This window comes from Maylandia zebra, linkage group LG18 (assembly GCF_041146795.1).
Source record: "Maylandia zebra isolate NMK-2024a linkage group LG18, Mzebra_GT3a, whole genome shotgun sequence".
Lineage (NCBI taxonomy): Eukaryota > Metazoa > Chordata > Actinopteri > Cichliformes > Cichlidae > Maylandia > Maylandia zebra.
Window position 1 is genome coordinate 25,632,993 of NC_135184.1, and position 20,093 is coordinate 25,653,085.

Genomic DNA, 20,093 nt, shown 5'->3' on the forward strand with positions numbered 1-20,093 from the left:
CTTTACCAGAATAGGCTTTACCCGACCCCAAAAACAGCACATAAGCACTTAAAAGCGGTCAAACATTTACTTGCTGTTGCAATGGAAGGAGAGGGGAAAACCCGAAATGCTACTGGTTAAAACTGTATTAACGATGAGTGTTATTTTTATAACTCTGCGTACAAAGTGGAGGGTTTTCTCATTTTTTTCTTTTGTTTTTTTGTTCATTCATTTTTAATGTCTTTAATGTATTATGATGACAAGATAACGCTGACACGTTGCCAGACCCATTGACTTGCATGGTCTGAATTTAGCAAATTAAATGATAAATGTGGACTAGACAGCAATGAACAAATCGGGCTGACGTGACATGGATGTCTTGTTTCCAGGAACCTTGTGAACCTGCTGTTCCCGCTCACCAAGTTGTCCTAAAATACAGCCATATTTCAGAATTAGAGATGGCACATTAGCACTTGATATTGTTGCTTCTCACTTCCTATAAAAATGATTTTCTCTTGCCTGCATCTAATTTTTTGGCAATGTACCCAGTTAGCCATGTGTCTTCCCGACCTCCCGGGGGGGTTTTGTTAGCTTTGGAGCAGGAGGATATGTTTCAGTGCCAGCAAGTGCAGATTCATTAACCTCCTGCAGAGACTTCTTTGGAAAACTCCTTTTCTACCTGTGACTATTCCAGGAAAAAGATGAAGCTCTGCATGACTTAAAAAAAAGGTCATGTGCATGATCAGGGGGTTCATAATTAAGCTAACCTAGTTAATTGAAGCAAGAGTGTATCAACAAAGTATGATGTTTTCTTAAATATGCTCATGCAGCTTGATACCAGATGGGTGAAAAATAGCTTGTGCATGTATTAATAAAAAAAAAATAGTGTGTCAGGATTGGAAATATGCTCAGTTTTATGAGCTGGTTGCAAGAGAAAGTTAATGAGAGACGTGTTTCTGGCACTGGATACTGTGACTCTTCTTTCACATGTGCAGTCACTGATGTTCCACTGAATCTGAGGCTAGTTAACACTGATTCGCTGCTTTATCTCCAGCTGTTCAATGGCCACTTGACATTTTGATAATACATAGATAGGATCACGTGCACCACTTGTGGCCAGTGGCAGTCTTAGTTGGAATGCATTAGGTAAGCCTCCACCTGCGTTGTCAGCTGAGTGAATATGCAGATCATGACTTCTCTGTCCACTGCCAGATGGTATCTCTCAAAAAAAGTAAATACATTTTTTTTTAAAACAAGATTTGTCCACAGTTTCTGCTGTTGTGTATTCCATCTTTGACTTGTTCTGCCTGCAAGCTCAAAATTTTTAAATATAAACATGCGGACCCAAGAGGAGGGAATAAGTTGGTGTGGTTGTTGGAAGTCTTCCAAATAGAGGCCAGGGTCACATCGACTGGGAAATGGCCAGAGTAGCTGGGAATTCCACGGTGCTGGTTACTTCCCGCAGTCGAAAACAAAGCTTCCAGAAAACACAGTGCGACAGGATGCAGAGTCAGTCTCCTCCTTACATCATGATAAGTCTGATTACAACACAATTTTTATTGTGAATTTATCCCAGATTAATCAGCTTAGAGTAAACTGAGGGTGAATCCACATAAATTTGGCATATTTATACTAGACTCAACAGATGAGCATGGGAACCTTCTTAACAGTGGAGTTATATTTGCATTCTCTGACAGTTAAAAGCTTTGGGGTGATTTATTTTTATTGATCTTAAAGGGAAATTAGCATTTTTTCACCAAAATATACAAGTCTATGACAGAAGTTCAAAGGAGGAGCATACATTTAACTCTCATTTTCACCAAACTACACTGACAGTCACTAATATACAGTATATTAGTAATTTAGGCCGGTGTCAAGTCAGCAATGCTGTACATAGGTGCAAGTCCATCTTTGGATATTAAGAAGAAATTAACTGCATATAGAATCTATTTACGCTAAAATGCTGTTTAACAAGGATGTTGTCTGTGAAGGTTCTCAGTCATCCAGGTCATCATAGTCTGAGGAGCTTAGAAAGAAAAGCTCTTTCGAGAAGCTTCTTCAGTTGTTTAACGAGGATGTTGTACATATAGTGAGGGGCTATAAAGTGCAGATAGGCAAGCAGAAAGTACAACAAAGCTTCACAACAACATGGCAGATGTGATTAATCTTAGAAAATAAATGCTTTAGAAAACAAAGCAAGCCTGATATGGTGAGGGAGGAAATGAAAAATAAAGCGAGACAGAGATTAACATAAAACCAAACCGTCAGTTTGACACAGAATGCATTTCTTATTATCATTCTAGACTTTTTTCTTTAGTAAATCCTCTTCTTCTGACACTTCTTTATGTGTCTGATATTTGTACAACCATTTATTTTTTTTATCTCCAAAGTCTTTTTGCTTGTAGAGTTGACAGCTCCTGTTACTTATGTACACGAGTTTTCTGTTAAGCAGTTTCTCTTGTTTGTGTCTCCAGAAGTGGACTTGTCAAATGAGATGGATTTTGTCTTCTTCTACTTCCACAATAAACGTGTAAATTTCACACTGCTTACTGCTGCAAACAACCCATTTTGTTTTTTCTAGAAGTTAGTCGTCTCCGATTTGCGTTGGACCCTTAAGTTTCTCAACTGCTTACAGAGAAGTGTGCAACTGTTCGCAGATGAGTCGATGCATAACAGGTGACAGTGCGGCCTCTTTACAATCGATCCCACGCCAGCAACTACCAGCGACCTCCAGCAACCTGCTAACTTTTCCCTAGTGAAGATGGTTGCCAGGGGGGTTCACTAAAGCCGGTTGACTGGGGCCTTAATTACAGAAGGTCAGTGTGTATGAATGATCTTATAAATTTCATATATATATCAAATAGTATTTAGCATTTATTATCTCTACACTCTGATAAGAATGTACCATAGCAAGGCGTCCGCTCGTCTGTCCGCAATACACACAAATTGTGCTCAAGATCAGCTCAAAATGAGCTCGTCTGTCACTGTTGTTCTGGTTGAACGGCTTTGCATTCTGGGACCTGCAGCTTAAAGCATCAGCTGCACAGATAACCAGTAGGTGTTACCAGAATCATCCAGAGTATATGTAGACTGGTTCGCAAACAGTTACACTTTAAATTAAAATGCACTTATTTGACATTACGGTGGTGCCCACCTGAGGACCATCCAGTGTTTACCTTTCTGTGACTTTCGTGTTTGGTTTCCTTCAGCTCTGAAGAAAAACATCTGCTGTGAACACTCTACACTATGTGTTGCTGTGTTTCGGGTAGGTAGTAGTAGTAGTATTTATTTATTGTCATTGTCAAGAACTCACATAACTCATATGAATGGTTTTAAAGGTTTTATAGTGAAACAATGAGTACTATTTATGTCATATGCTGATTTATCTTACTGGGAAATTTGCTGAACTGGCGTCTAATACATGCAAAATAAAGTGCATTTTGTCTAAAATTTCAATCATTAATAAGTGTGTCATATTATTTTAGTCTGCCAGTAAATTGACACACTCGGATAGTCTCCTCATCTTGCCTTGACCAGAATATTCTTATTATATTTTTCAATAGACCTAACTGGGGCAGAGTTGCTGACTGTGAAAGATGAATGGTGAGGAACAAGACAGGTTTCATAAAATCAAATATTCTTTAAATGACCCAGTTTTTGCACAAGTTTATGGCCCATTAATTTTATCACGCTGTTGACTGTAATATCTTTGTGCCACTTTCTATCATCCTGTGTGTGTGTGTGTGTGTGTGTGTGTGCGCCACCGTTGTTTGACCCACACAACATCAACAGCAATAATCACAACACGACGCGCATACAGATGCAAGAAGTTCAGATCAGATCAGGCCCTCTGTGTGTCTGAGTCACTGGACTTTAATAGGTGCAGGGACACATCCAGGCCTTGTATAACTTCTGAATTTTCAGTGATATAACATCAATTGTATCATCTCTTGTGTCACTGATGCAGAATCATTTCATATCGTGAACTGTCTGTTTACAAAAAGGAGAGACACAGAAGGATGCAAAAGGTTACATAAGGATATACATGTAAGGCAGGTAACATTAAAGAGTAATCACTATCTTGAACTAAGGTAACACAAAGCACATTGTAGATCCAATACTGCTGAATGTATTTGATGCATTTTGAAAAGTCTTCTAAGCTACAGTACCATATATCACCACTGCATCACATCACATACAAAAGGCTCCAGCAGGTCAGCTAAAGAACATGATGAAACCACTGACCCAAGAGTGAGACTGCGAGGCACTGAGCTCCACCTCAGCGCTGTGAATTTAAGACAAGTTCACAGTGACTGAAAAGGCTTAATTCAGTTCAGTTCAATTTTATTTATATAGCGCAACATCAGTCGCTTCAAGACTCTTTATATTGTTAGCTAAACATCGTTGGCGAAGCACTTGGTGAGAGTGGAAGGAAAAACTCCCTTTCAACAGAAAGAGTAACTTTCAGTTCATTATTATCTCTCTGCCTTTAAGTCTCTACTTCACTGTATTTATTCTCATTAGATTCCTCCTGGGCTAAAAGAGAAAGGGAGAAGTATGTGGAAAAAAGTTATTACTTGTAACCAAGCATACTCTCTAGTAGTAACTGCAACACTTGATACATTTTTGCACTCGTTCTTAAAGATGACTAAATGCTGCTTTCCTACAGCACCAAAAAGGAGATGAAGCAGTCGCTCTGCCTTATCTTTGTACGTTTTCCTTGCAGGAATGTAGCTTGTATTTCACTGGAACAAGCAGAAGAGAAGCTCATTAGTGTAGGCCCGTTACAGGGAAAGTATTGTTTGTGGCTGCCGCCAGAGGAAGGTGGCTCAGACACTATCAGTGAACTTTCTGCCTTCATGTCTGGCTGGCTGCTTTCCCCTTCCTGTCCATTTAGTTAAACTCAATGAGAAATGAGCTATTAGTGGAGTTTACTGTTTGTTGGCTCCCTTACCAGTCCAAAAATAGATTTCTCGGATTGAATAACCAACCTTTTTCTCGACCCTGGGGCTAAATATGGAGACAATTACCTCTGTTTAGTCAGGTCCTGGTAAGAAAAGACAGGCAAGGCTGGAAGTGCAGACGGCGTGTTTTTTCTATGACACAGGCTGAAGCTAAATGATTTCTCCATCGAGAAAAGATAATGAAGTGCATAAAGACATACATATGGGACTTTTGGTCCCAAGGAACAATTGCTGTTATTTTATATAACTGTGAGGAGAAATCTTTTGCTTTTTGTTTTTTGTATTTTTAGTACTGAAACCATTTACACGTTTTTTATTATACGCTTTAGTTTGTTTTTCCTGTTTTATAATTGATTCTTTATCTATTTTCCCATTAATAATCAAAAGCCTAACCCTCACCTGGCAGACACTATAGGTACTTGTCTTGGTCTTCTTTTACTTGCCTCCAATTATTGGGGTCATTTCACTCAGTTATACTCTATACTGATATCTGACAAAACAATTCCCTCCCAATTCTATCCTGGACAGAGAACGTATCACATGTATGTTTAAAAAGCTTAGAAAGCTAAAGTCAAAGCATAAACTATGAGAGTAATTAATTGGGGGGGAGGTCCTTATTTATCTCATATAGTGTACTTTTTACTTATTTTACTTGCAGTCCGCTTATATTTGATATCTAGATACTGAATATTTTGTATATGTAAACATTAGGGGTGCAACGATACACAAAATTCACGGTTCGGTTCGGTTCGATACTTTGGTGTCACGGTTCGATATTTTTTCGATACAAAAAAAAATGTTCATGCCTTTTTAATTTGTCATTTATTAAAATTATAAATATATATTTTAACTCAAAAGTACAGTTTTTAAATTTAACCCTAACCCTTGTGCGTGTTTTTTATTTTGACAGCGAATGCGCACCTGCGGACCACTTATGTGCAGCCCTGGTTATTTAGCTCGTCATATTGCAGCCACAGAAATTCTTTTGTCCATGAAACCATAAAGCTGCACTTTCTTTTTGCCTTATAGTCTGATTTGTCATAACTTCTCCGTTTTGTGGTAAGCTTTTCTTTGGCTGTCACTTCTTCACCCTGACCTGTCTTATTTGGCTCAGCAGAACTGAAATGTATATCTGTCTGTGAAGGTCATCGTAGTCAAATATATATCCTGCTGCTTTTACACACGCACTCAAATAAGCTCAGCGATTCTCTGCGCGATCAACCTCTCACATGTTTAAGCTTGCTGCGGGAGATTTCACTTGTCATGTTTGCATAGTAAGCTACCAATTAATAAGACGATGTCAGAGGAATTGGTGCACAAATTATCATCACTCACAGATCAGTGCTGTCATTGCAAAGTGAAAGCAAAAAAACAAGCGCAAATTCAAACGCGATTTCAATATGTCACATATTGACAGTGGCTCACCGATGCCAATGACATAATTACCCAGCTACATTTCTGAAAGAATGCAAAAGCATTGACATATATTTTTCCTACAATAGCCCGACGGGCAGGGCAGAGATAGATTTTGGTAGCCTGACTGAAAAGATCGCTAGCCCCGGGACGTCGGGCTAGCGATATTGCAAGCCCTGTATCTGATTGAGGAATCACTCATCTTTGGAAAAGAGAGTTTATTACAGAGAAATGGCTCTTTCCAAAATAAAAGCTATACTATCCGCTTCTTCTGGGCTATATTCTCAGCAGCATATTAAACATATAAGGAGAATCATGTGCTAACAGCTGTCTAAATGACTCGGCTAAAGTTAGTAGCATGCTTGCTTGTTTTTTTGTCTGCTTCCACTTGTCTTTGCACTAGGATGATGTCGGCATAAATGTGCAGTCATATTCATTGTGTTCCCACTAGTGCTTTCAGGTTAATCTCGTTGAAATGACCTTAACGCCACAACACGGCAAATCTCCGTTAACGAGCTACCGCCGATCGCCCGTGCATGGGGCTAGACAGCCAACACGTTAACGAGCTAACTGCGCTAACACACTAGTTCCCACCCATGTAATTGAGCATTGCATGGCACATCCAACATACTGTTTTACTTTAGTCCATGACTCGCTTACCTTCAGGGTCATACGTCACATGAAAACCAAAATAATTCCAAATGCCAGATCTGAATGAGGGTGGGGGAGGTCCATGTTGCAAGGAGAGCTTAACTTCTGTCTCGCTAGCTTGCCCTGCGCTCTTCCTTCTGACTATGCTGTCTGTGTTGAGCGCTCAGTGGATCTGCGCTCGACTACTCCGCCTAGGCTGCACTGTCGACCCTAGGCGGAGTAGTCGAACGCAGATTCACTGAGCGCTCAACACAGACAGCATCATCAGAAGGAAAGTTGATAAAATAAATTAAAAATTTTGTATTGTTCGATACATATGCGTACCGAACCGAAAGCACTGTATCGAATGGTTCAATATCGATACGAATATCGTTGCACCCCTAGTAAACATATACTTATTTGCCACTTCATTAGGTACAGCTGTTCAACTGCTTGTTACCAGTTACCAATCACCAGTCACTAGACAAAAACTGAGCATCAGAATGGGCTAGGGTTGCCAACCGTCCCTTAAAATACGGAATCGTCCCGTATTTAGAAACAAAAGTACACGTCCCGTATTGAGCTAATAAGGGACGCACTTTGTCCCGTAATACAGTGAGAATCAAAAGTAGTCTATAAATGTTTATGGAATTAACGCTTTGTTTGAAAACATAATTCCCAGCCCCTCTCCTGCTTTGTGACCAATGAGCTGACAGCACACTTATGACAATTCGAGTATGACAATTCAGATTACCGCTCATCTCATTGGTCGAGGAAAGGTCGCTTACGGAGAAAATACCGGAAGACAACAGATGACCACAACAAGAAGCATGGCCAACAGGGAAACAAACGCCGTCACTGCGGTGCAAGTCTCGGACGACAGTACACCTAAAGCTGGGCAAACACTGTGCGATTTTTTCAGTCGCGTTATTCAGCTCCTGCTCAAACTGCACGATTGACTCGCAGGGGTTAGAAGTTGGTAGGTCACGATGCAGGTCTCACACTATACCGCCCGATGCTCTGATGCGACCTGAGTGCTCACACTGTGCGTCCATAAAATTAAGGTTATAACAGAAAATCTGTCGCTCGCTCTCTCTGTCTCTCACTCACACAGACACACCACCATCAACTTTGCTAAATTGCAAATGAAAAACATGATCAGGCAGCTGTGATTTAGCAGCGATGTAGATCCAACTATTTTCACGGTTGTTGTGGTCGTGATCATTTTGTGAGGCCACATTGGAAAGCTCATCCGAGCCTTTTCGAAGTTCTACAAGTAGTGCCTCCATCGCTTGTGTCCAGATCACACACTGCACTGCCGTGCTGCTCCGTCTTTTTCACCGACGTTTACGTGTTTGCGCGTGAGCAGTGTGAGCGCCTGTGGTGACACCTTCACGAGCGATTGATGATCGGGAGCTGGTCGTGAGGTGTTAATCACTTCTCGTTACCCCACGTATACTACACGACGCACGATGAAGGCCAAAATCGGTCCGATCACTCAAAAATCGGCTCAAAATGGGCCTAAAACCGCACAGTGTGAGCCCAGCGTTAGAGCAGCAATGTTTGTTCCCCTCAGAGAAAGGGAAGAATGGGAAAAGGAAAACACCTGGCTGGAAAAAGTTAATATGGGCATGTGCAGTGAATATCAGCGCTATGTGGCCAGAAGTGTGATAATATAATTTATTTTGTGTAATAAACGACTGCAAGGATAGATGATTACAACAAATAGATGACTAATACATAAAAGTAATACACAGATGAATAATGATGATGAGTTATGATGCGTAATCATGGGAACAAGCGGGTTTACAAACAGGAGCAGCTGATTAGCATTAGAAAAGCTGAAATAATACCTCAGCTGAAGCCAATTGTACTAAATGCACTAAATGTGCACTGTTACAAGAATATTTTTCTTTCTATTGTTTTCTATTATTTTAAGTTAAGCAGGACAGAGTTCTTTTAAAGAAAGATTTACTTATATTCTCAAAAGTTAAGCATGACAGGCTTCTGTTTAAGAAAGAGACCTGTTTTATGTGTTAATGTTGTCATTTTGAGCTAAAAATAAATGGCTAAATGATCATTTGTTTCACATGTGTTCATATCACAAAGAATACACATCTACTTAAATCAAATTCAAGTCAAAGGGTTAAAAAAAATAATTTCACACACAAAAAAAGAGCTAGAAAATTCACCACACTGGGAAGGGTGAAGACAACTGGGTCGCCCGGCCCTGGCCACGAGGTGTCCCTTATTTATTTTTCAGGGAGTTGGCAACCCTAGAATGGGCAAGAAAGGCGAGTTGGGTGACTCTGAATGTGGCATGGTTGTTTGTGCTAAATGCGCTGTTCTTGAGCATCTCAGAAACTGTTGATCTCCTGTGATGTTTACACACAACCGTCTCTAGTTTATCTTAACAAATCTGCAGTAACAGCAGCCAAGTGTACCTAATAAACTGGTTCACAAGACGCAGTAATAAAAGCTAAAAATTAGTAGTCATGAAAAAGAATTTCAATTATGCATAAGTAATTTTTGATGAAAATATTGCTGTATACTTTTTGTCTCTAATAAACAGACAAAGCTAATATTGTTCTGTAAAAACCTGTAAAATTAGATTATAAATAAACAAGCCTGTTTTTTCACTGATAATAAGCCGATATATTGTTTTGTACCTTACTCAAGTAACGGACACGAATTCAGTCCAGATTTTGGAAAGCACCGAAGGGCAGCCTTTTACGTATGGAGGGCCTGTTGACCCAAAAATCAACACTGTCAAAATGTTCTCACTTTAGGGGATCTTCTGTCCTTGTGAGAATGTCTGGTTCTCCTTTACAACCATTGAAATGCATTAACACACTGCCCTTCACCCCACGCAGACGCATTCTCACACCCTGGATGACCACGGAGTGTTGGGCAGTAATTCAGTCACAAACGTTGCTCATTTCTGAGGAAGTAAAGCCAGGAGGAAAAATCTGAGTGGAGGAGTCTCCTCATCTACCCACATCTCATTTCATTGGCTAAGAGGCATGATGTCACAGAGTGGAAAAACCTATAAGAAGTCACACTCCCACACAGACAGCAGACAAGCTGAGAGCTCATTCACTTAGAACAAGGAAGACGGCTCTGTGAACCACATACGACTCATCATGTGCAGAGGACGCGACTCGCTGCCTATCACCTGCCTCGAAAGGTGAGATATGTGAGGATGTTATATCAGATTTTTCTTTTTTAAACAAGAGATTATGATGTTGTCATCTGTAGAAAATACAGGACGGATTAATCTCACTGTAACTTTTCCTCCTTTTTTAACAGGGCAAAAGAGCTGAAAGCTCTGTTTGGGAGTTTGCTACAGAAGTCAGACAGCATCACTGGGCACTCAAAGAAAAGCGACAAACTGAGGTAAGACATTCATTCAGCATCTCTTTTTCGGCATTTCAGTTGAGTTCATGTGAATCCTGGATACTGTAGGAACATTTCCTAACTACTTTGTCTCTGCTTCTGCAGGTTTAATGTTGAGGAGCCTCTTAAATGGAAGGAATCATTTGACAATCTGTTGACCAGCCCAAGTAAGTCCACCAGATCACTCACAGAAGTAAATGTAAATAAGTTTTGAGCTTTCTATGAGATGTTAACTCTTTCTCTTCTCTTTCTCCTTTCTCCAGATGGGCTGTGTCTTTTCAGAGCATTCCTGGTGACAGAGTTCAGTGAGGAAAATGTTGCCTTTTACTTGGCATGTGAAGACTACAAAACAACTAAGCCTTCAAAACTAGCTAGCAAGGCAAAGAAAATCTATGATGAGTTCATTGGCTCCGACGCACCCCGTGAGGTAAATATCTGATAAGCAGAACTAGACACACTCTATCAAACTGCTGGTTTCTCTTATCTTGTTGTTAACTATTGATAATCAATTGACTGTTTTCCCTTGTCCCGTCTACAGGTAAATCTCGACCATGAAACCAAAGCGATCACCAAAGAGAACATGAAGCAGCCCAGCCAGTCCTGTTTCAATGTGGCCCAATCCAAAATCTACACCCTGATGGAGAAAGACTGCTACCCTCGCTTCCTCAAATCCTCAACATACCTGGAGCTCACCAGGAAAACCAAGACGGGCTAAAAGACTGGAAGATAAAAAATGATAAAACACTGCCCTACAATGCGATGACTCTTCAAAAGGACATAAGCTGACAGACACACAGTGGAAACTGTCAAGTTTTGGACGGAATAAATACCTCAGTCCGAGGAGTTTTCATGCCCGGTTGTGGAATAACTTTAGAGACCGGAGACGTCCAGAGATTCCACATCGGAGTGAGAGGCGGAAGTTGCGAGGCTGTGAGGATGAACTGACCTGCAGGCAATGTCTGCCTCATAAGGGCAAACGTGTACTGTGCATAAAAGACTGGATGAAAGACAGCATGAAGGCGATACTAAAAAAATTCTGATATGAGTTGCACAACAAAAGTACCACTAGGAGAGATACTGCTGTGTAGCATGAATGCTTATTTATTCATTATTTATTGAAAATAAATGTTTACGAAGCTAAAGTTTGCTGATTATTGAAAATTGTATGTTTTGTATTTATTTGCCTATTTTATTTTTTACATTGTATTTTTTTGAAGTATCTGGAGTACTGTATGGAAAAGTAAATGCATTGAATAAAAAAATCATGAGAGAAAGGAACTTGTTCCAGAGGAAATTCATTTGTAGAGATGGTGGAGTTTGTTAGTCACAGTAGGAAAAAGAGAGTAGAAGGCTAGTTCGTGCTTACTGTAATCTTAATGACTTACAGTTGCCTTGTTCCACTTCACAGATAGGTGGCAAGATGACCCCTCATTTTCTCTGAGGTAACAGTTAATAGATGATATGTAAAAAGCGTATGTTTGTGTAAAATCAGAATCAGAATCAGAATACTTCATTGATCCCTGGGGGAAATTATTTTTTGTTACAGTGCTCCATTATAAACCAACATTAAGACAAGACAGACAATACACTAACTAAGAATAGTACAATACATACATATATATACATACATACATAAGTCACTCATAAATAAATAGCTGGAAAAGAAACATGTGCAGTTGTAGCAGTAAACAGTGTGTTAAGTGGATGCGTTGTACAGGGAGATGGCCACAGGCACGAAAGATTTCCTGTGTCGTTCAGTGGTGCTTTTCGGTAATCTCAGTCTCTCACTGAACGAGCTCCTGTGACTGACCAGCATGTCATGGAGTGGGTGGGAGGTGTTATCCAACATTGTCTTTATCTTGGACAGCATCCGCCTCTCCGACACCACCTTGAGGGAGTCCAGCTCCATCCCCACAACATTGCTGGCCTTACGGATTAGTTTATTAAGTCTGTTGGCATCTGCGACCCTCAGCCTGCTCCCCCAGCATGCAACAGCATAGAGGATTGCACTGGCCACCACAGACTCATAGAAAATCCTCAGCATTTTCTGGCAGATGTTGAAGGACCTCAGTCGCCTCAAAAAATAGAGACGACTCTGGCCCTTCCTGTAAAGTGCTGTGGTGTTTTTAGCCCAGTCCAGTTTATTGTCAATGTGTACTCCAAGGTATTTATAGTCCTCCACAATGTCAACACTGACCCCCTGGATTGAAACAGGGGTCAAGTGTTTCCTGGTCTTCCTGAAGTCCACGATCAGTTCCTTAAAACCAGACTAAAGGTGGATAGATGCATAAATACATTCATTAATCACCAGAGGAAATGTCAGATCTAGTCACAAACACAAGAGTCAGATTAAAGGTCCAAGTGGCACATAAAAGGCAGACAGTATTAGCAGTATGCACAGACATGTAAAACACATACAACTGAAATATTTTTGTCCTAAATCCACTGACGTCCACAGTATAATTCAAATCCATTACATTTTTTTTCCATACAAAGTTCGAGGCTACATCCAGGTTTTTCAAAAGAGGTTTTCATTTTATATTTAAAAAAAAAACACACACACAATCAAAGTTTCCTATGACCACTTTTTCAAAATTGGCCTGAACTTGAAATAGACTCAAGAACCTGGAAATTAAAAATAAGAAGAATGGCAGCTAAACAGCTGTTTTTAATGTATTTTTATGAGGTTTATTCCCACCAGTTAACCTCTGTTTCATTTTCTGTTGCCACGGCCACGTACACAGGAGACTCTAAGAACTGAAAGCCTTTTCTGGGAAAACTGGGAAAACTCCAAAACAGTAGAAAACGTAGCTGCAGGCAGCAGCCGGTTTGCTTTAGTTCTTCCCACCTTGCCAGGGAGAGAAATTGCCTCACACAAAATGTCACCTTGTGTTTTATTTTACATTTTGCTTCCTTTGTGAATCTTTAAAAATGGATTAAAGTACTTTAATGAACTTTGGAGGTTCTACAAGGTGGATTTTGCTGTTTAAACAGAGGCTAGCTGTTTATGTTTCCCATCCTATGCTAGGCTACCCAGCTATACGTTGCAGTTTATAGTTAGAATACCCATATGAAAGTAGCATTAAACTTCTTGTCTATGTGAATCTAAAAAATATACACTCCTATTTTGAGATGTGACCATCATCCTATCTGATGGATATAGCTATATCCAGTGGCCAGTTAGCTTAGCATAAAGGCTAGAAAGACAAAAAACTGCAAGCCAGGCTCATTCAAAATATACTAAATGAACACGTACACATACAGTTACTGTTTAAAGATTAAACAATCATGTAGTGCTATGTTTGCCATTCAAGAGAGTGGCATCAACAGACATTACAGGAAATATCAGATTTCAGCATCTATTTTGGTAGCATCTCTGGAAGTCATGTCAAGCTAACCTATTTACATACACGAGACAAAAGCTTTGATTTAAGTTTTAAAGATCAGGAAATTTCTTGTATAAAGTCAACAATCCAATAAGCTCTAGTGTTATCCTAAAATGTTAGACTGTTGTTTAAAGATTAATAGATTTACAAGTGTGTCAACAGGCAGATTAGGCTTTCATAAAAGGTTTGAAGCTAAATGTTGTAAAATGCTAAGCCCATAACGGGCGGCAAATGTGTTTGTGTCCAAAACATGAGTTCATTTTCCCGGGAAACATCTGAGTGTGAAGGATGGTCACCATGGATACAGCAGCTACCTACCATGCACCTCCACTGGCAGGTTTGTTTACTAGCTCTACCTTAGGGCCCTGTGAGTCACAAAAGCCTCCCCTCCCTTCGGTAAATCAGGCTCATCCTTTCATACTGCCGCCATCCATCAGCGCCACCTCCTCGTTGCTCTCCCCTTCCTACACTGTCCTGCTGAAACAAATGACTCCTGTTCAAACACTTGGCAACTAAAACGCAGAGGGTGAAGTCATTAGCACCACTCTGACACTGACGGAAAAAGACAGTGGCTATCTCTCCACTCCATCCCTCTTTTTCTGTGTCACTTCCACACAGAAGTGATGAGTAAAAAGGGCCTCTTCTGAGCCTCGACGTACGGTAATTGAGATTAAGTGGAGAAAAACTCATTTGTTTTTCGGTCACTGTAAACTCAAACACTGCCATCTTAATTTCAGGGAACAGATGGACTTAATTTTTAACTGTTGCTCATGCTGTAACACATCATCTTACCCACATACAGTATTCAGCAGTATTGAATTTGAATTCAACCCTGTGGACGATATTTTGCTGGGTGGACATTCATGATTTATATCTAATTTAATTTAGTCAAAAAAGTATATGGAGATCCAATAAAGTAGATACATATGGGCCGACGGGACTTCTGTGGAAAATGAATGAATGAAAAAATCTGTTATCAAAACAGAGAGAGAGGTTTACTTTGTTTTTAACGTATTAGGATCAATATTTGGTGCACAAAATAAGAGATACAAAAAAACTAGAACTTTAAGTAACAAATTTCTGGCTATAACCGATATGGTGTGGAATACGTGTGCATTGTGACCCAAACAATACAATTTTTTGCCATGTGTTTGACTGCATGCAGATGGGTGGACAAAGAAAGTTAAGATGAATCATGATGTATTAAATGAAAGCCAGAAATACCTTCATGCCTCAATTTTTTTTTCTTTAGTGACGATAAATGAGTAATCGTCAGTGATACTGAAAGTTGTAGGGCCTGTTTCAGTAACTCTAGATTATGCTGGGTAGCATTAATCTGATAGTAATCTTTTACGCAGAGTGCTATAGAGTGTGTGTGTGTGTGTGTGTGTGTGTGTGTGTGTGTGTGTGTGTGTGTGTGTGTGTGTGTGTGTGTGTGTGTGTGTGTGTGTGGTATTTCTTTGCTTGTTCCTGTGTTTGTTTCTTTCTGCTCGTCTGTGGTCAGATTTTGACAGATTACGATTGCGTCACAAGTTTGCAAGAAGCATTTAGGAAACTTTACAGCTGCGGTTGTCAAGATTTTAAAAAAATTAGAGCTGATGATGAAGATGGGTGTAGTCTCAGAAATCATTATGTGGTGTCATCTGTACTTAATTTCTAGTTTAGAAATCTGAAACTAACTAAAGCTGTTCAATAAATGTAAAATAAATCATTAGATATTAGAAGTAGAAGAGCAAAGAAGCTTAAAATATTACTGATAGACATCAAATCAAATATCAATAGTATCGACATTAATGCTGGTATTGATATCAGATTAGTGCGATAGGATCGATACTTTGTTTCTAGTTGCTTTCAGCGTGTTTAAAAAAAAAGTTGAAAAAGAAAGCAAAATCCTCTTTATTATTTGATTAGCAATTTGATAAAACAGTTTCTTTGCCTGGTTAGAAAGACATCTACCATTCATCAAAGAAATGGTATTAATTGTAAAAAGTCCATCCTCAGCTAAGCTAAAACACTCAAAGATGAGCCACTCAGATTTAAGAGAAGCTCGGAAAATCATTTTCAGTGTAATAATGTAAAAAGCATGTCCAAATCTGATTTATCATTCTCCACAACCCATAATCGATCCATCCATCATCCATTTTATTCCGCTTCTCAATTTCAGGGCCGTAATGGGTGGGGCCGGGCGGAGGGGGCTCAGGCCTATCCCAGCTGTCATCGGGGAGAGGCAGGATACACCCCGGACAGGTCACCAATGTGGCGAGGGAAGCGACCTTGACCGAAAACATGGAGTGCAGGGCTAAATCTTTCTTTGATGACAGAGATCACAAATGTGAAAGAAAACACTGCTGAAATTCATAGTGACGCATCTAGTTTTGAAATAAATCCCCCAACCAGTTTACAATAAAACACATCATCTGAATAACACAGAAGGTGTAAAGATGGTAAATGGTTCTTAAATAGTGCTTTATACAACATGCATCATGCATCCATTCACACCAATTCACACAAGACAACATTCACACAGACTCATACTCTGATGAAGGCATAGGCGAGCAACTCAGAATCTTATCCCAGGAATACTCAAGCATGCAGACTGGAGACTGGAGGCAAACTCGGGGATTAAACCACCAATATTCCAAGTAGCAGATGCCCTGCTCTACCTCCTGAACTGCAGCTGCGGGACATCAGTGAAAACAACACAGCTCATCAGTGCACAGATAGAGATGCTATCAATATTTAGACAAATATTTGGTTCACTTACTTTAAAGACATAAAAACCTGATCTTAGACTAATCATCAAATGGGTAAAAACTCTGCTTAAACTTCTTAAGCTTTTGGTATTCTTCTCCTTCACTTTTCTTCGTCTGCTTGATTTTAGGTGGGAAAAGTTGTTTTGGCCGTCAGCGGATTCACAAGTAAAGACTAACATGAGTATTTACCGCAAGTGAGTAACAAAATTCTGCAATGACGAATGCCATATGCACTGGCTGGGCCCTTTGACCACTGTTAAGAGAGAACTTGAGGGATTTGAGGAATTTGGACTGAGTGCAAACTTGCTGGCCTCAAATTATGTCAGTGGTATCTTCAACGCATTTTAATTCCCGACATGAAGCGTCTTTACTTGGTGGAAACTCACTGGTTTTGTGACCAGAAGTACCCTGGCTGTAATGATGCAATGCATATATGATCAAACAGACACAACAGGCTCAGTTTATATGTCTGCAATCTGTTCACTAAGCATGCAGGATTATTCATTATTACAGACTGTTGACACATATAGATCCCACACCTGGATGAGCTGGCACGGGAGAGGCTTCACCAGGTATTTTCTGTATGAGTGTCTCCAAAGCACGGATCGTTTTAAGTGGACAGCTTTTAATGTCAGGAAGGTGAAACATAGTTCAGAACAAAAGAGGTGGAGCTCTGCTAGAGCATGGAACCGGATTATTAGAGCGCTGAGTGCTGTACTGGAAGTGAGTCAGCATGCTGATTCTAAAACATACTTGCTGTGTGAGTGGTGATTAATGGCTCTGCCATCAGAGGTTGAACCCGCTGGAGTGGTGTAAAAACAAAGAGCTGCAGGCATGGTTATCAGGTTACCAAGGTGACCAACCCAGCACAATATTCTTCTTTTTTTTTTTCATTTATTTGGTTTGTAAAGTAGGAGAAAATAGGCTACTGCAAATAAACTGCTTTGTACTTTGTGGCCACTTGTTAAATCATCATAAACACTTATGGACTCTTAGACTGAGACATGAGACCATAATTCAACATGTGTTCTGCATTATTTCATGTGACATACATAAAGCCAGCAGGAACTTAAAGCACAGAGGTCATTAGCAATAATAATGCTGACTTATCTAAGTGAGGTAAACCCCCATGTGGTTCTTTTACCATTACATTTCCAAGAAAACCGACTCCTCAGTGTTTCATGGCATTGTTGGTATGGTCCAAAGTTGCAAATTAGTCACACTGGAGACCTAAACTTGCTACACGTATGAGTGTCAGAGTATCCGGCATGCTGTTGGTAGCATTCCCCTTTTTACTGAAATGCTAATAAAATCAAAATGAAAGCAGTTTTAGGCAAAAACAGCAGAAAATACAAATCATAAACAAGGTGTGCTGTAAGCCTGGGTTATACTTCCTCTGTGGTTTTTACCATAAACTGAACGGATGCTTGGTTTTTCTGATTTATCAGAGAATATGGAGTTTTCACCAAACATCCTGACAGCACCTCATGATTCACTCCTTGCAGTGGAGATGAGACAAATTACTATCACAACACTTTTTGTGACTTGAAAGTTTTGTTCTTCTCTTCTTCTTCTTTGTCATCTTCTTCTTCTTATCATTATTTGTTTCCCACGATCTTATTAAAAAGATAATAAAAAGATTTACTTTGTTCGTTATTCCTTCATTTGTTCCGTGAGCTAGGCGCATTATTTTGATTTCAATTTCATCACTGACATGAAAATGATAAACCACACCACCTTTGTCACGTACACTTATTTTTGCAAGTAATAATAGTAATAATAATATTTTTGTATCTGACGCAGTTCTCACTTTTGCAATGCGAAACATCCGCACACATGCATGCCGTCACCGTTGTGACATCGTGTTGTTGTTGTGATACTAAACCAGATGTCTGACTGGAGAAACTGCACGTTCACATGGAGGCAGCATTGGTCATTAAACACGTCCTACATTATCATGTATTTGACTCTAAATGGCAGACATGATAAACTTTTTTGAAATACTAAACTTCTCAGACTTTGATCAAATCTAAACTGGCCCTCGCTGACCATGAGAAAGAATCCAGTTTTAAAGCATTTCTTCACTGGCTTCCCTTTCTGACCCAGTAGCTATGACCGTGTGTCACATATCATTGGTTGGCTGTTGTGCTTGTGCTTATTCACCACAAGGATGGAAGTCTTAAGAGTGTGTATCACAAGTTTACCATGAAAAATTCAAAGAGGAACGTAAAAATGAATAAGCAGTTTGAATGAAATCTACCTGAAGTGATGAAAAACGTAACTGATTGTTGCAGCTTTCTATAATCACAGCATGCAGCTATTATAGCAATTCTCCGAGGCTGTTTCCCCGTGGAGCACGACAAAGACACGGGAAGCGCTGTGACGTATAGCCTCACGACTGTGAACCTCATCCACAGAAACGCTGGCAAATGCGTGTGTCAATAACTATCTAGAGTGGCTTCCACGGTGACAAGGTAATTGGGTTTGTGGGAACGTCGGCTTTGAGCTCAGCTGCTTTGACAAACGCCGCAGGCTTGTGTGCTTATTGATCTATGAAGAGCAGCGAATGTGCCTAAGCAGATGATCTCGTGTCAGTCTGCACGTCGAGCAGCAGTTTGTAGATAACACAACAGCTGATTCCTTTTTACCCATGTGACACGGTATACTAGTAAAACTGCCCAGTGCAAGGTTAAAAAAAATGTCACCAGCAATCAGGACAATGACAGAGATTCAGAGAAAGCCTGCTTTCTTCCTCTGTTTGCTTGTGCACTCACAGCATGACTCAGTAGAACTAAACTGCAGTTAAATTCTTGCTTTCCAGGGAATTAATACTGATCACTAGTTTAGCTACCTGAAACTCATTATCAGTCTTTACTAATCCACCGTTTGGCCTCTAATGATTCAGAAAAAAGTAAAAACACCACCAAAGGCTCAGAGATTTGAAGACAAAAAAGCACCAATGTTCACATTTGAGAAGCTGGTATCAGTTATTATTTATCAGTTATTATCTTCAAATGAATACACAGAATATGTGAGCAGGGGATAAGATTTTATCAATGGGGATCTTACAAATTTCCATATCATTTAGTACTCTGAGTAGTGTATACCTAGTATGTCTGGCCTTTGGCTGCATGCAGGTCTGTGCAGGGAGTAATCTTGAAACCACTAACTCTTGTCTGATTTTATCTACATTCGTATTTGGACTGTAAAAGATCAGTGCTCTGTGGAGTCTTGCCCCAGATATCTGTTATCTGGACACCCGCAGGCCACCCCAGAAACCCTGATACATTAGAAGTTACCCCAAGAGGCTAACTTATCAGACCACATCTGATGAATTCCCTGATTGTTAGCTTTTTTCCTTTGGGATCCCTCAGAAGAATTCCCACTAAATACAGTCTCACAGAGGTTGGTTTCCAGCTCTTTCCATGTATTATTTTTTTATTAAAATGTAAATCGGTAAACAGACATTGACGTCACATGAGAAAGAAAATCCTACTGCACCCACATATGACATAAAAGAAACGTAAGAAGAAGAATAATGCACCTGCATCTTATCTCTTACCCATGTTGCA

General features: G+C 39.9%; 1 protein-coding gene across 1 annotated transcript; it reads left to right on the forward strand.

Annotated features, from left to right (window-relative positions):
* Positions 1–10,055: 10,055 nt before the first annotated feature.
* rgs5b (regulator of G protein signaling 5b) lies at positions 10,056–11,675 on the forward strand. Its single transcript, XM_004567123.3, has 5 exons — positions 10,056–10,173; positions 10,296–10,382; positions 10,488–10,549; positions 10,646–10,809; positions 10,921–11,675. The coding sequence occupies exons 1-5, from the start codon at positions 10,130–10,132 to the stop codon at positions 11,095–11,097; spliced, it is 534 nt and encodes a 177-aa protein (XP_004567180.1). The 5' UTR covers positions 10,056–10,129; the 3' UTR covers positions 11,098–11,675.
* Positions 11,676–20,093: the final 8,418 nt, after the last annotated feature.

Excerpts from the sequence above, each read along its gene's own strand:
- rgs5b (XM_004567123.3), top strand. The coding sequence starts at position 10,130 with ATGTGCAGAGGACGCGACTCGCTGCCTATCACCTGCCTCGAAAG. Across the intron at positions 10,174-10,295 it reads CCTATCACCTGCCTCGAAAG|GGCAAAAGAGCTGAAAGCTC; the intron begins GTGAGATATGTG and ends CTTTTTTAACAG. Across the intron at positions 10,383-10,487 it reads AAGAAAAGCGACAAACTGAG|GTTTAATGTTGAGGAGCCTC; the intron begins GTAAGACATTCA and ends CTGCTTCTGCAG.